General features: G+C 45.0%; 1 protein-coding gene across 1 annotated transcript in view; it reads right to left on the reverse strand.

The window, feature by feature from the left end:
* The window catches only part of DNAJC5B (DnaJ heat shock protein family (Hsp40) member C5 beta), a 35,217-nt gene that overhangs the window by 12,082 nt on the left and 7,580 nt on the right, over window positions 1–15,555 (reverse strand). Inside the window, exons 2-3 of the mRNA XM_007667018.3 lie at window positions 10,955–11,083; window positions 6,952–7,079 (exon numbers count right to left, since the gene is read on the reverse strand). Coding sequence (XP_007665208.1) covers window positions 6,952–7,058 — 107 coding nt within the window. The 5' untranslated portion in view covers window positions 7,059–7,079; window positions 10,955–11,083. The remainder of the gene's footprint in view (window positions 1–6,951; window positions 7,080–10,954; window positions 11,084–15,555) is intronic.

The following is a 15,555-nucleotide window of genomic DNA, read 5'->3' on the forward strand; positions in this document are numbered from 1 at the left end:
AGGGGGTCTGAAACACTTCTTAGACGCATTCGACAGGGAGCCTTTCGAGTCGCCATTATAGCGTTCCTCTAGACAGTAAACTCGTCCTCTAGGCTTCAAGCTCGTTGTGGGCAGAGAATGTGTCTGCTTACTGTTATGCTGTTCTCCCCAAGTGCTTAGTACAGTGCTTTGCACACAGTTAAATGCTAAATAAATGCAATTGAATGAATGTAAAGGAGGGAAGTGACACCATCGAGCGGTGGGCTCAAAAGATAATCTTGAACTAGTATGGCAGACTATTTTTAATGGAAGGATTTGGGATTCAGGAAACAAATTAGCATTTGATAAAAGATTAATTAAAATTAATCCGAGAGCTTGAATCATCGTTCTGTCTCGCAAACATTCACAACTTTTCCATTACATGTGAATCCCTCTGACACTTTCACTTATTCATGAGCTGTCTCTGTTTTCACCTGTAATTACTAATAAAGATGGGTAAAAACACCACAGGCAGGTTGGCCATAGATTGCTATGGTAATTGGGCTCATTCATGTTCAGTAGGAAAGAGTCCTGGCCTCACATTGCCTTGTTCTGGGGCAACCTGGCCCTTGAGGGACGGAAGAAGAGCGGAAAGTTAAACCGGTAGAAGTGAAGGATAATGATGCTCTGAGTCACTTGAGCTGATTCTGAGCCAAAAAGTCCTTTGCTTTGGCGAAAATCAGGGTAGGGTGATTTCAGATGGTGGGGGGGCCTAGGGGAGCTGGAAGACTGCCCTCCCTCCCACACCTCCCTAAATAATATTTGTTAAACGCTTACTAGGTGCTAAGTACTTGACTCTCTTCTTCTAGACTGGAAGCTTGTTGTAGGCAGTGAATGTGTCTGTTTATTGTTATACTGTACTATCTATACTATACTATTCCATTCATTCATTCAGTCGTATTTATTGAGCGCTTACTGTGTGTGGAGCACTGTACTAAGTAAGAGCTTGGAAAGTACAATTCAGCTATAAAGAGAGGCAATCCTTGCCCACAACGGGCTCACAGTCTAGAAGATGGGCTCCCAAGTGCTTAGTACTGTGCTCTGCACACAATAAGTGCTCAATAAATGTGATTGACTGACTTATCTCCATAACTCTGTTGTCCTCTCCCAAATGCTCAGTACAGTGTTCTGCACACAGTAGGTGCTTAAATTCTATGATATTGTGTAAAAGCAGCTGCTTCAGGTCATTTTTTTTCCATCATTCAGGATTGAGCCTGGATCCCTCACAGCTGAAGGGGATGATGGAGTTTTAGTGGAAAGAGCATGAGTCTGAGACTCAGGGGATCCGAGGTCTAATCTGAGCTCTGTGCCCTGGGGCTAGTCACTGAATTTTGTGGTATCTCAGTTTCCTCATTTGTAAAATGAAAATTCAGTGTCTGTTCTCCCTCCTAATTAGACCGTGGGACAGGGACTGTGTCCATCCTGATTAACGGGTATCTACCCCAGCGCTTAGAACAGTGCTAGACACACAGTAAGCACAGAACGGGCTTGGGAGTCAGAAAGCATGGGTTCTAATCTCGGCTCCGTCACTTGTCTGCTGTGTGACCTTGGTGAGCCACCGTGCCTGTTACCTCATCTCTAAAATGAGGATTAAGATCTTGAGCCCCACGAGGGACAACCTGATTACCTTGTATCTACCCCAGCGTTTAGAACAGTGCTTAGCACACAGTGAACAATGCTTAAATACTATAATTATTAACTGATTATTTCATAATAAAATATTTTAAAATATCAAGAGAAGGTAGTTTGGGTATGGGGACTAAATGGGGCATGATGAGTTGAGAGAATTGGGGGGGTCAAAAGTTCAGTGATCTCTGGGGAAACAGATTTGCAGGGCAGAGGTGTGGGGAGAGAAGGCAGGTAAGGAGGTTGTGGTCAGATAGAGGGATTTCAGAGGTGGTGAAGGTATCGTTCAATCATATTCATTGAGCGCCTACTGTGTGCCGAGAACTGTACTACGCACTTGGGAGAGTACCATGTAACAATAAAAAGACACATTCCCTGCCCACAATGAGTTTATAGTCTAGAGGGGGAGATGGACATTAATATAAATAAATAAATTACAGATATGTATTTAAGTGCTGTGGGGCTTGGTGGGGAGGTGAATAAAGGGGAGTGGAGATTATACAGTGACTAGGGATGATTAGATTGAGTGTATGTTCAAGTTGGCAAGTGGGCATAGTGGTGTGAAGCAGAAGGTCAGTAGAGTTGAGGAATGATAGAAGGAAGGCAGTAGAATGATCATCAGGAACATCCATGTGGATCCACAAGGATCAATGTAGGGATGGAGAAAGGATCAAAATCCTTCGAAAAGTTGGAGGCGGGGCCTGAGGGAGGTAGATGACTGCGACTAGTATCCGGAGTGGGTGATAGAGGCAGATGCTGTGGGCTTCAAAGGAAAGGAAAGAAAGGGATGGGGGAGGTGGAATGGTGTGAGAGCAGCATTGGAGAGCAAAAAGGAAGCCAACTCCTCCCTCTTTCCCAGTGGGAGGTGGGTCTAGAGAAAGCAGCAGGGAACACAGTGTCATCTGAAGAGATCCAGATTCACTGACGGCGAGAAGCAGGGACTGAGTCAGGAACAGGTCAAGAATGAAGGGACGCTTCCCCATAATGGACCAAGAATTCCACAGGCCAAACTTAGCTGAGGGTGTGCGGTATGTGGTATGAAACTGCAAATCTTAGCTTAGCTACTGACCCAATTCAGATCTCTTCCTAAAGAGCGGTTTCCCTCTGCCAAGCTGCAAACCTCTGTCACTCCAGCCAGGCACATCGGCGTGGACCCGGAGTCTGAGACTGAAAAGGAATCAGGTCAGTCTTAGAAGAAATCAGACTGAGAAAGTATGAGTTTTATAAAGCAGAGGAGTTCCCACAGCAAGCACTGTATGGTGCTCACTCCCTCTCACTGCCTGCTCTCTGATCCAAACAGAGCTGGTAAAGATCCTCAAGGTGAGCTGAGAGACTCCGGGACTTTAAGTTCTGGTTCTTTGACTTGGCCTTGCTGCTCAGTGTCCCGAGCAAGCCACCAGAGATGACTGCAAAAATGCCCTGTAAGGATGTGGAACCCGTCTGAGAGAGCCAACCCTTTCTGGTGCAAAACTGAATATTTTCCGAGAAACTAGGACATACCTAGTGGTTGCTCAGTGCTTTGATCTGCCTGTGTGGGTTCTTCTATAATTAAGTAGCAGCAGGTGGTGCAGATTCACCACCTCCTCCAGCATCTAACCTCTGAGGGAAAGCAGTGATATGGTCGTCCCTTGGAGCCTCACTGTTGTGGCGCGGTCTTCACTGAGGACACCAGCCTCCGCAGGTTAAAACCAATAATGTATTTATTTTGAAGGACTTGAACAAACAGACAGGTGACCAAGTTCATGTTCTGTGTGTCATTCTGTGTTGTTCGCAGTACTTCCTGCTTCCCTTAGAATAATCCTATCTGTTATGCATTCTCTCAGTAATTAGCAGAAAGAATAGGAATTCATTCAGTTGCATTTATTGTGTGCTTACTGGGTGCAGAGCACTGTACTAAGCTCTTGGAAAGTACAGTTCGGCAACAGATAGAGACAATCCCTCCTCAACAACCGACTCATAGTCTAGATCTAATCAGACAACCTAAGGAGCAGTAAGGCCTAATGGAAAGAGCACAAGCCAGGAGTCAGAGGACCTGGGTTCTAATCCCCGCTGTGCTATGTGTTTGCTGTGTGATCTGGGGCTAGTCACTTCACTTCTCTGTGCCTCAGTTACTTTATCCGTAAAATGGGGATTCAATGCCTGTTCTCCTTTGTATTTAGATTGGGAGGCCTGTATGGAACAGGAACTGTGTCTGACCAGATCATCCTATATCTCAGTGCCTAGAACAGTGCTTGACACATAGTTAAGTGCTTAGCAAATACCACAGTGATTGTGATTATTAATCGTAATAATAAACTGTTGCTCAGAGGACTTACTGTGGGACTGGAACAAGGCAAAATGTCTTCTCAAACCTTGTTACCATGGAAAATGTAATAACTAGGGAATTTATAAAAGTACTTACCAAGTGCTAAGGACAGTGCTGAGCACTGAATTAATACAAGGTAACTAGCCTGGAGCCAATGGCCTCTAGTTAGAATTGCTAATGGGAATCTGGAAATTCGTTCACTCGTTCAATTGTATTTATTGAGTGCTTCCCATGTGTAAAGCACTGTACTAAATGCTTGGGAGAGTACAGTACAACAATAAGCACACATTCCTTGCCCACAATGAGCTCACATGGAAAGCAGGGCTGCAGGAATGGAAGTTCTGAACACCAGATTGATCATCAGGGGAACCTCCCTGCTCTGAGGAAAGCAGAGAATCAGGGGGTCTTGCATCTTCTCCCCTCCACCCCACACCTCCCCGCCCCCAAGTTCTGTGAAGCATGAGTTGGGGTCAGTCTTCTGCCATCTGAAGAGGCCTGAGGAAAGGAGAGGGAAGTCATTGACTTGGGGAAGTCATTTTGAGACCAAGGGGAGGACCCGCTCCTGTGCAGGAAAGGTGGATTTTCAGCTGGGTACTTATGGTGGGAACAAGTCCTGCTGTTTGTGGACAGGACTCTCTTTGAATTGTTTTTTTTTTTTTTTTTGTGCCCTACTCTATTGGTAATTATTTTTCTGTCCGTATCCCTGATTAGAGTGACTATAAACTCCCGGTAGACAGAGAACGTCACTTCCATGCTTCTCACTCCCCTAGTACAGTGCTTTGCAGACGATCAAACACTCCAAGAGGGAGCTCAATAAATACTAATGCTAGTTCAAGAATAAACCAGACCTTTGGGTTCCTAAAGATGCCCCAAACTCTCCGTGTCCCTGGGTCTCCTGTGTGACTCCTTTCTTGTGAGGGAGACGCAGGTGATGTTGAGAGTTTTGCCCAGTTTTTTCCCATCCTCTCCTCTGGAAGCATAAAGGCCAAACCCAGCTTGGATCCAGGAGTGTCACCCAACCCCAGAAAATACTGACTGCACGTCAGTGCAAGTGGAGCAAACTTTGAGTGAAAGAGTTAGTGATTTGATTGTATTTTACTAGGATTTAATTTCACTACATTACCACCGCTCCGAGCCAGATCTGAATATAAGAATGGTATTCTCAGAGGGTTTTCAGCCTGCTCATACATTTTGAATAACTGGCAGAATACAAATTTGTCATTTAAGTAGATGCGAATGCCTCTAGCAGCATACTATTACTCTAATCAGCTGAAAAATAATATTTGCGTGATATTAGAACAAAATTAATAGCACGACACTGATTACATGAAATGGCTTTATGTTGTAATTAATAAAGCTTGCAAACAACACAGCCTAATTAGCACCTTAATTAGAATATGACCTGTAATTTTAGTTTTTAACAAGTAATAAAAGCAATTATAAGTCACATTCACTCGCAGAAATGAAACGGGAAATGGATTTTTAAAATTACAGTGTTGTTGCCCTTTGTCGGGGTCTGTTGGTCTGAGAATGCTCCTCTGGAGGAATCGATGCCCTTAGTCCATTCCCCTTAAATCTAATAATAATAATAATGGTATTTAAGTGCTTGCTATGTGCCAGCCACTGTGCTGAGCGCTGGGGTGGATAGAAGCAAATTGGATTGGACAAAGTCCCTGTCCCATGTGGGGCTCACAGTCTTACTCTGCATTTTAAAGATGAAGGAACTGAGGCCCAAAGAAGTGCAGTAGCTTGCCCAAAGTCACACAGTAGACAAGTGGTGGGGGCAGGATTAGAACTCACCACCTTCTGACTCCCAGGACCGTCTTCTATCCACTATGCCATGCTGCTCTCCCATTAAAACCTTTCATTCAACTGTATTTATTGAGCGCTTACTGTGTGAAGTGCTTAGAAAGTACAATTCAGCAATAAAGAGAGACAATCCCTGCCCACGATGGGCTTACAGTTTAGAAGGGGGGAGACGGACATTAAAACAAATCAACAGGCATCAATATAAATAGAATTATAGTTTATGTGTATATATATATACACAAGTGCTATGGGGGGTAGAGCAAAGGGAGCAAGTTGGGATGATGGAGAGGGGAGGGGGAGCCGAGGAAAAGGGACGAGGGAAAGGGACGCTTAGTCTGGGAAGGACAAAAAAATGAAAATCTTTCATTTTCCTAGCGCACTGAAGGTTAACAGAGCTACCCCCTTGGGGAGTCCATTGTGGTTATCCTTCCGGGTGAAAATACAATTCAGCAGCCAAGTCCATTAACTGACCCAGGCCCTTCTTTCCCCCTACCTACCTCCCCTTAGAAAGCTCCCACCAGTTCAGGAAGCATATCTGCCTAGTCAGGTCTGGGAAAGCAATGAAAATCCACATCCACAGTATTCACAAATCAATAATTTTGAATCTTAGGGTGCTTTTGAAACATTTCCCCAGAACTCCCAGATTATCTTCCAGGTGAGGTAAAGCCAGTCAGCCTTTATCGTTCTTATTTAACAGATGAGAAGAGAGGCCCAGAGAGCTGAAGGGACTGGCCCAAGTCAAATAATTGGAACGAAATAGCAGCATGACTGTATCAAAATCTCAAAATAGTTGTAGTGTTGAGTAGAGAAGGAATAACACTGCAAATTCAGAGTTGGCACATGTCAAATCTGAATCATTCTTCTGGCAGGATATAAAAACAAACCATCAAACTGATTGGGGTTATAGGATTCCTTCTCTCAACCAGGAAAAGTTTAAAGAAGACAAACTTGGGTCAGGTTGAATGACGGGGGGTGGGCTCAGAGGGGCAAGCGAGCCCCACTAACCAAGATGGGAGTCGAGGAACTGAAGCGATTACAGACATGCACCCGGTTGTGGGTAGTAGAGGCTGGGGTGGGGCCCGTTGGCCTGAGGAGTCTGCGTTTGTTATCTGAGGAATGCTGTGGAGGCCTGGTTCTTTCCATCGGGGGACGCATCCAAAATGGGGAACGCCAGCTTTGCCCTTCATCCATACCTGTAGGTTTTCTTAATTTCTTCATGGCCCGCTCCCTTCTGAAGGCCGAGAATCTCATATAGCGCTTCGCCAGATGCCGACAGGGCCCTCTGTCTTTGGTCGGCCATCTTATAAATGCATCCCCAAGCCTGCAAAACCAGAGAGAAAGAGCTCACCAGGGGTGACATCCCCCAGGCCTGGCCTTTTGCGTCATAGTGTCCATCAACTCTTGCTCCTGGGCGAAGCGTATCTGGTGCTGTTCAAAAAGCAGCAGCAAGGATATCCTCGCCGCAACCCAGAGCAGAAACTTTAGGCTGGAAAGCAAAATGGTATGGGCCGTGTCTAGCCGTGGAAATGATCACAAGTCTGGGTAGGATGGGGACTGTGGCTGATGTGACGATTTTGTATCCAACCGAGCCTCTAGCACAGTGCTTTGGTAGATTGAATGCGCTTAATACCATAATTAAATGAATTGCGAAATATGGTAGATTTGGAATGATGGAGCCAATCTAGATAATTCAACCAAAAAGTGGATTTAAAAAAAATAATCCAACCCAGCTGTAACCGTGGGCCTTCATTATGCAGAATCGTGGGGCAAACTCTTTGTATAGCTTTGACAGTGGCATGTCTTCAGTCTACCTCTCCTTCAGATGCCAGAGAAATCATCACCCCAGGGAGCCTGACCATATTCCCTCCACCCCCACCTTAGCAAGTCAGGTGTCTATAGGACCTGTGCAGGCACCTCTCTTTCCCACTGCCTCCATCACAAGATGGCTTTGAAAACTTCCCATTGGCTCCTAGGGAGCAGGATTAGATAGGACCCCCTCCCCACCCGCCTAATTTTCTCCCCAAACCATGATCTACAGTGGAGCTACCTAGTGGCCAAAATCAGTCACCCTTTGGAAGAGCAGAGGGAGATGCCCAATCTGTCCAGCATGGGTTCTTAGCTGTAGTACCTCTAGAAATCGCCCCTAAACCCTTCAGATCTGCTATGGTGATGCAGGGATGCCTGTGTTCTCTCTCCCAATTTCTGGATTTGGTGGTTCACCAATCAGTCAATCCATGGTGTTAATTTCTTTACTGGGATTTGTTAAGCACTTACTATGTGTCAGGCGTTGTCCTAGACGCTGAAGTGGATACAGGATAAACAGTTTGGGCCCTGTCCATGTCTCACATGGGGCTCACGGTCTTAATCCCCATTTTACAGGTGAGATAACTGAGGCCCAGAGAAGTGAAGTAGTTTGCCCAAAGTCAGACAGCAAATATGTGATGGAGCCAGAATTAGAATCCAGGTCCTTTGACTCTCAGACCCATGCTCTTTCCCTAGGTCACACTGATTCTTTATTTATCTCTATTTATTGAGTGCTTGCTGTATGCAAGGCAATATACTAAGCATTTGGGAGAGTACAGTACCAGAGAGTTGGAAGATACAGTCCCTTCCCACAAGGAGTTTATGGTCTAGAGGGGGAGACAGGCATTAAGACAAATAAATAAATTACAGATAAGTGTATAAGTAATGTGGGGCTGAGCGTGGGGGGAGTATTAAGTGCTTAAGAGGCATAGATCCAAGTGCATAGGCAATTCAGAAAGGAGAGAAGGGAAAAGAGGACTTAGATGGGGAAGTTCTGTTGGAGGTGATGAGATTTTAATAAGGCTTTGAAGGTGGGGAGAGTGATGATCTTTCATATAGGAAGGGGGAGGGAGTTTGAGGCCAGAGGGAGGGAGTTTGAGGCCAGAGGGAGGGAATGGGCAACGGGTCAGAGTGAGATAGATGTGACCAAGGTACAGTGAGTAGTTTAACATTACAAGAGCAAAGTGTGTGGGTTGCATTGTAATAGGAAATCAGCGAGATAAAAGAGGAGAGGGTGAGCTGATTGAGTGCTTTAAAGCCGATGGTAAGGAATTTCTGTTTGACGTGGAGCTGGATGGCCAACCACTGGAGGTTCTTGAGGATCTAGGGAGACGAGGAGCAGAAGAGAACCTCTTTGCCTGAAATTCTGGGACCTTCAAGGTAAGTCTTACTCAGGGTAGGGGATTCTCATACTTCTCTTCCCTCTTTTCCTTTCCCTTTCAGTTATTTCCTTGGGCTTTTTTTGAAAGCTTGAAATCTGTGTTTCTTTTGGGACTTTCTAGAAAACACTCTCTGTTGTCAAGGTGATGTGGGTGTAATCGAAGATACATGAGTATTTTTCTTTTCCAGTAATAATAATAATGATGATGATGACGATGGTAACTGTGGTGTGTTAGTGCTTACTGTGTGCCAAGCACTGTACTAAGTGCTGGGGTAGATATAAGATCATCAGTCAGTCGCATAGAACTCACAGGCTGTAAAGGAAGTAGACACAGGCTTATGAGGAAACAAAACAAAATTACCAGCTTCTCAGGTGCATTTAAGCACTTACATTCCCAAAAGCAGAGGTAGAAAGCAAGGAATATAGTAAGCACTCAATAAATATGATTGATTGCTCCTCACACAGTAAGTGCTCAATAAATACCATTGATGGATTGATTGAAAACAGTTTATTGCTGCCCTTTCCATTTCCTTCTCATACTTCTCAAACACCTTTCTCTCTAGCTGATTAATTCTCCCATCAAATCCCACTCCAGTGGAACATGAGTACAAGAAAGAACAATGGCAAATAATTGGCCAGCTTTGAAGATTGGGCTTTCTGACTCTCCACTGCTCCTCCATCCTACTTGTTGCACTTGAAATTCTACCCTTCATACATTATTGATTTAGGCTTCATTTAGGTTCAGATTCAATGGAGTGATACAGTTTGAACCATGTAGTTGGTATGAATATATATAAAAAAAGAAGACACTTTGTGATCAAAGTCAAAGAATTCCACAGAAATTACACCTGGATAAGCACTGTAGCAAACAGGGAAATTTCATTCTTGCAGCATGGCACAGTGGATAGAGCACGGGTCTGGGAGTCAGAAGGTCATGGGTTCTAATTCTGGCTCCGTCACTTGTCTGCTGTGTGACCGTGGGCAAGTCACTTCACTTCTTTGGGCCTCAGTTACCTCACCTGTAAAATGGGGGTTGAGACTGGGAGAACCCTATTTGGGACAGGCACTGTGTCCAACCCGATATGCTTGTATCTATCCCAGCGCTTAGTACAGTGCCTGGCTCATAGTAAATGCTTAACAAATACCATGATTATTGTTATTAAAACGTAATTTTCATTAATTATTTCTTTTATATTCCTTCTTATTTCAATATTCAAATGTACAATTCAAGTCTTAATGATTTATTACAGCCGCTCATTAGTGAAATATCCAGTTAAAATGCAGAATTCTCTTCTAATTGACCATAATATTTGACAGAACCGGAAAGTGGCTTAAAGCCGTCTTTAATTCTGTAACCTGTAGCCTGGGTTACAACTGTAATAATAAATTTTATTTCGTAACCCATGTACAAGGTCACATCATTGACTTCCAAACCTGATAATGGCAGGTAGTTTCTGGAGAACAGCGAGACATAAAGTTCTACCTAAACCAGAGCCTCAAATAACCCCACTCAAGCTGCTTCTCCACTTTTCTCTCAGGCATTAACAAAATCAAAAAAAAATTTACTTTTCTAGAGTAAACACATTCTTCTTTAACCAGAAAGTACAGGCCCTTTGGTCTTCCAGCTTACTTCCCTCGAAGGATACACAAACACACAGACACACATCCGTCCACACCGCACAAACCATTCCAACAGATCATATCCTAGCTATTTAAACGGTCCCACGGCTGTTCTACAGACACAGAGAACGTTTTGGAAATGCCAGCCAAGTACCTGAAAGCAAAGGTTTCTCCCAACTGGGTGACCTGTTTGATATCCAGAACCAAACACAGGGTGCCAACCCTGGACAGTATTTGCTCCTCAACCCGCAGCACAGCAGCCAACAGCAATCAACCCCCACGTGGCTTCAGAGCACCATCAACGGGATGTTTCGGGTGGTTTTAATGGTGGCGTGAAAACACCGGGCAAAGAAAAGAAAGGAAGGAACCGGCAAAAGGAGGGCTTTCCATACCTGTGCCGCTGGTTTAGAACAGGCAGCTGGTCCTTTTCATCCTCCAAAAGCAGGGTTGAGTGGGTCAGTGGAGTCAGGTTACTTGTCATTTGTTACTCTAGCAGCCAATTGGTTATCCCTCTGGAAAACCTAAGAAAAGCATGAATAAAACATGCATGACTATAAAGGTTGCTGTTACAGGACAGACACCGATGCCAACGTATATGCCGCTTCCATGCTACGGAGAGTTCAGACCCCATCTTGACAACAGTAGACCTCTTGAATAAACTGGGTTTTCTCCATCGATGTTTTCTGACACTGAGATACATGGTGGCATGCTGGAAGGGTGGGTAATTTAGCATTTGTTTTCCTTTTCTTCCTCTGGCTGGCACAACCTGGATTAAAAGCACGCAGGTGTCTGGTTCCAGAATCCCCTTCGGCCTCCATTAAAGAAGTCATGAGACCGAATGGATGATGTATACTTTGGGGAGAGCATTGGAAAGTTCAAGGGAGAAGCCCAGCAGAATGCAAAGGATGCGTGGTTTGGTTTCACTGCAGTTTTAGGTAGTGCTGTGCTCATGTGGGGCCGTGGGGGGGGGGGGGGGTCAAAGACTGGAATTCTTTCCAGCCACAAGCACTGGAAAGGTGACAGCCCAGTGTTATTTAGGACCCAAGTGGGGTGATATCCTGGTATTATTTAGGATCCAGGTGCGGTGACAGTGCTCCTCAACCTGCTCCAGTTTCAGAAGAGTCCTGGGAGCAAAGGGGTGAGATAAACACTCTCAGCATCCTTGATCTGTGCCATCAGGTGACCTTTGCTGGGTCTGAGCTGGCCAATAATTTTTCACAAAAAGACTGGAAAACTGGAAGGGTGACCATCACCCCCTACAGCTTTATCTCACGGGTACCAGTGCCAGGTTGGTTTCTATCCCTCCAGTCCCCTGAGCCCACAGTAACTCAGGTTTCCAGTGATCTCCTTTTGGGGGTGCCTGGGGTGGTTTTCATTCCTGATTCTCTGCAGCCTTCCACAGGGTAAACAAGCATCTTTGCCTCCTCGAGTTCCCTCTGGTCCCAGTCTCGAACGCTGTCCCCTCTCCTGGGTGTCCTAGCAGCTCTTTACTGACTTCTTTGGACTTTCCTTCCAAGCCACCCTCTGTCCCACTCAGGGAGTTTGTCTCAGGAATCCCTTCATTCATTCATTCAATCCTATTTATTGAGCACTTACTGTGTGCAGAACACTGTACTAAACGCTTGGAAAGTACAATTCAGCAACAAATACAGACAAATCCCTACCCAACAACGGGCTGACAGTCTAGAAGGGGAGCCAGACAACAAGACAAAACGAATAGGCAGGCATCAATAGCATCAATATATATAAATAGAATTATAGATATATACACCATTAATAAAATAAATAGAATAATAAATCTGACCACTGCCTCCTTTTTTTGGTCCCTGCTCCATACTCCTTGACTTGATCTGTTCCCCTGGCCTAGGCTTCCATCTCCACGGCAATAACTCTCAGGTAAGCGATAATGCACCCGAGTGTCCATCTTGCATCACACCTTTGAGAGGCGAAGATAGTGGTCTGGATACTTTGTATCATCTCAAGCTTAATCATCAAGACTAAATACCACCAGCTTTCTCCCTACTCCCTCAAAAAAACCCAATTAAACCTAAACCTTCAAATTCTGGAATATGGTGAACCTCAACACCCAGTCAGTGGCTGCTTTGACACTGACTCATGGATCTGTCATGTCCACTGTCTCCTGTATCTGGTCCTCAAGCTTGTAATAATGTTGGTATTTGTTAAGTGCTTACTATGTGCCGAGCACTGTTCTAAGCGCTGGGGTAGACACAGGGGAATCAGGTTGTCCCACGTGGGGCTCACAGTCTTCATCCTCATTTTACAGATGAGGTAACTGAGGCACCGAGAAGTGAAGTGACTTGCCCAAAGTCACACAGCTGACAACTGGCCAAGCCGGGATTCGAACCCATGACCTCTGACTCCAAAGCCCATGCTCTTTCCGCTGAGTCACGCTGCTTCTGTAAGCTTGTGTTAAGCCTACTGCCATTTATGCTACAATGCCAAGTATTTATCTTTCTACCTACCCAGACCTCTCTATTAATCAGTGGTATTTATTGAGTACTTACCATGTGCAGAGCACTGTGCAGAGTGCTCCGTGGGCATTGATTCAGTTTAGACCTCTCATTCCAACAAATTTTTGATATTTGTTAAGCGCTTACTGTGTGCCAGGCACTACTAAGCACTGGGGTGGATACAAGCTAATCAGGTTGGATACAGTCCAGGTCCCACAAGGGGCTCACAATCTGAATCCTCATTTTATAGGTGAGGTAACAGGCACAGAGAAGCTAAGCGACTTGCCAAGGTCACTCCGCAGACAAGTGCAGAACTGGGATTAGAACCCAGGTCCTTCTGATTCCCAGGCCCGTGCTCTGTCCGCTAGGCCACGTTGCCTCCCATATATTTGAATTATCTGAATGTGGAGGAAGGTTTGGGTGGGGAGAGAATATAAGATAGTTGAAGATGAACCCAGCTGGTTGTACTGCTTGGAATCCAGAGAGGAAATGGAGAGCGGTAAAATTCTCCAGAGATAAAGGAGGAATGAAGATGGGGACTAGCTCCTCAACACGCACACCCCTGCCAATGGATATCAATCCAAACCACGATCTATTAGTCAATCGAGGGTATTTACTGAGCACTTCTGCTATGCAGAGCACTGTACTAAGTGCTTGAAAAGATATGGTTATTATATTCAAATTAAAATTGTATGAGAAAGTTCCATTCTTCCAAGGTAGTTTTAAACTGAGATGGTATTTCAAAATTAGTCATCTTTAAATTATTTTAGAATTAGATATTTTCAAAATATTAATATGGGTATGAGCAGAATTCAGTTTAGCTGCCTCCCCAAAGAGTCACATTGCTGCAGTACCACTCTCACACAAATGGTTCAAAAACGACCCCGTCCTTTTGGGATGGTTTCTAAATTTGGACCTGGGTGGGGGGGGGTGGGTAGGCCAAAATTCCTGCTTGCATTTTGACATTTTCACAAGCCATTCCTTTGCAAAACCAGCTTTCAGCACAAAATTGCTAAACAACCCTGGTATTAGATGATTTGGGGCAGGAAGTCACCAAGCTATTGTTCATGGAGAAGCAGCCTGGCTTGGTGGAAAGAGCCTAGGCCTGGGAGTCAGAGGCCTCTTGCTTGCCGTGTGACCTTGGATAAATCACTTAACTTCTCTAGGACCCGGTTTCCTCATCTGTAAAATGGACATTCAGTGCCAGTACCTGCTTTCCCTCCTATTTAGGCTGTGAGCCTCATGTGGAACAGGTACCCATGTCTAACGTGATTATTTTACCTTGTACTTACCCCTGCACTTTGGATAGTGATCAACCCCTTTTGGGCCGGAATCACGTCTACCGACTCAATCGTACACTCTCCCAAGTGCTTACTACGGTGCTCTGCGTAGATTAACTACTCAGTAAATACCGCCGATTGATGAATTGTACAGGTAGAACATCATTCATTCATTCAGTAGTATTTATTGAGCGCTTACTATTGCAGAGCACTGTACTAAGCACTTGGAATGTACAAATCGGTAACAGATAGAGACAGTCCCTGCCCTTTGACTGGCTTACGGTCCAATCGGGGGAGACGGACAGACAAGAACAATAGCAATAAATAGAATCAAGGGGATGAAATAGAATCAAGGGGATGATCCCCCAAATGTCTTTTAAGGTGATTGAATGTCAAAATTTCTCCACTCTACAAATGATGAGGCCCAAAGAAGTTTAAAAGAGAGTGGCTTATTCAAGATCACTTCGAGATTCATCGAAATGAGCTAAAAACATGCATCTCAAGCCTGGTACTTGGGGACAGATTGAAATAGCAGTTGGCATTCTTGGAGATTTGGGGGCCGGGAGGCGGGCGGGAATTGCTATTTTCAATGCACGTAGCGCCCTCTAGTGTTCAAAAAGTAAATGAACCGCCCCTTCCCGCTTTGATTTTTCCACATGCAGCAAGGGTCGAAAATGAGAAATCCCGCACTGTGACCCGTTTGTCATATTCTTCTTGAATTGGGGGTTTGCAGAGGTGGCAGAATGGTTGGGTTTTTTGCAGTTTGAATGAGATGAGTTTTTTCCAGCCTCTTTCTACCCCTGACTAATATGAACAGTCTTAATCTCCCCCGATTAGACTGTAAATCCGTCACTGGGCAGGGACAGTCTATCTGTTGCCGAACCGTCCATTCCAAGCGCTTAGTACAGTGCTCTGCACATAGTAAGCGCTCAATAAATACTGTTGAATGAATGAATGAATGAATGAATGAAGTTTGTGGGGAGCTGGGTAGGGGGAAGCAAGGATGCCCTTCTCAGGTGGGAACAGACCTGGGGGGTGGGAGCAAGGGTTTCATGGCTGTAACAAATGACTAGGAACCATCCTGAACCACCTTCTCCTCTTTTCCCTCTTCCTTTCCTCCTCTTTCCGCTCTTCTTCTTCTCCTCTTTTCCCTTCTTTGCCTCTTCCTCCTATTTTCCCTCCTCCTCCTCCTTCTCGCATCGTGGATAGAGCACGGGCCTGGGAGTCAGAAGGTCATGGGTT

This window comes from Ornithorhynchus anatinus, chromosome 7 (assembly GCF_004115215.2).
Source record: "Ornithorhynchus anatinus isolate Pmale09 chromosome 7, mOrnAna1.pri.v4, whole genome shotgun sequence".
NCBI classification, from domain to species: Eukaryota; Metazoa; Chordata; class Mammalia; order Monotremata; family Ornithorhynchidae; genus Ornithorhynchus; species Ornithorhynchus anatinus.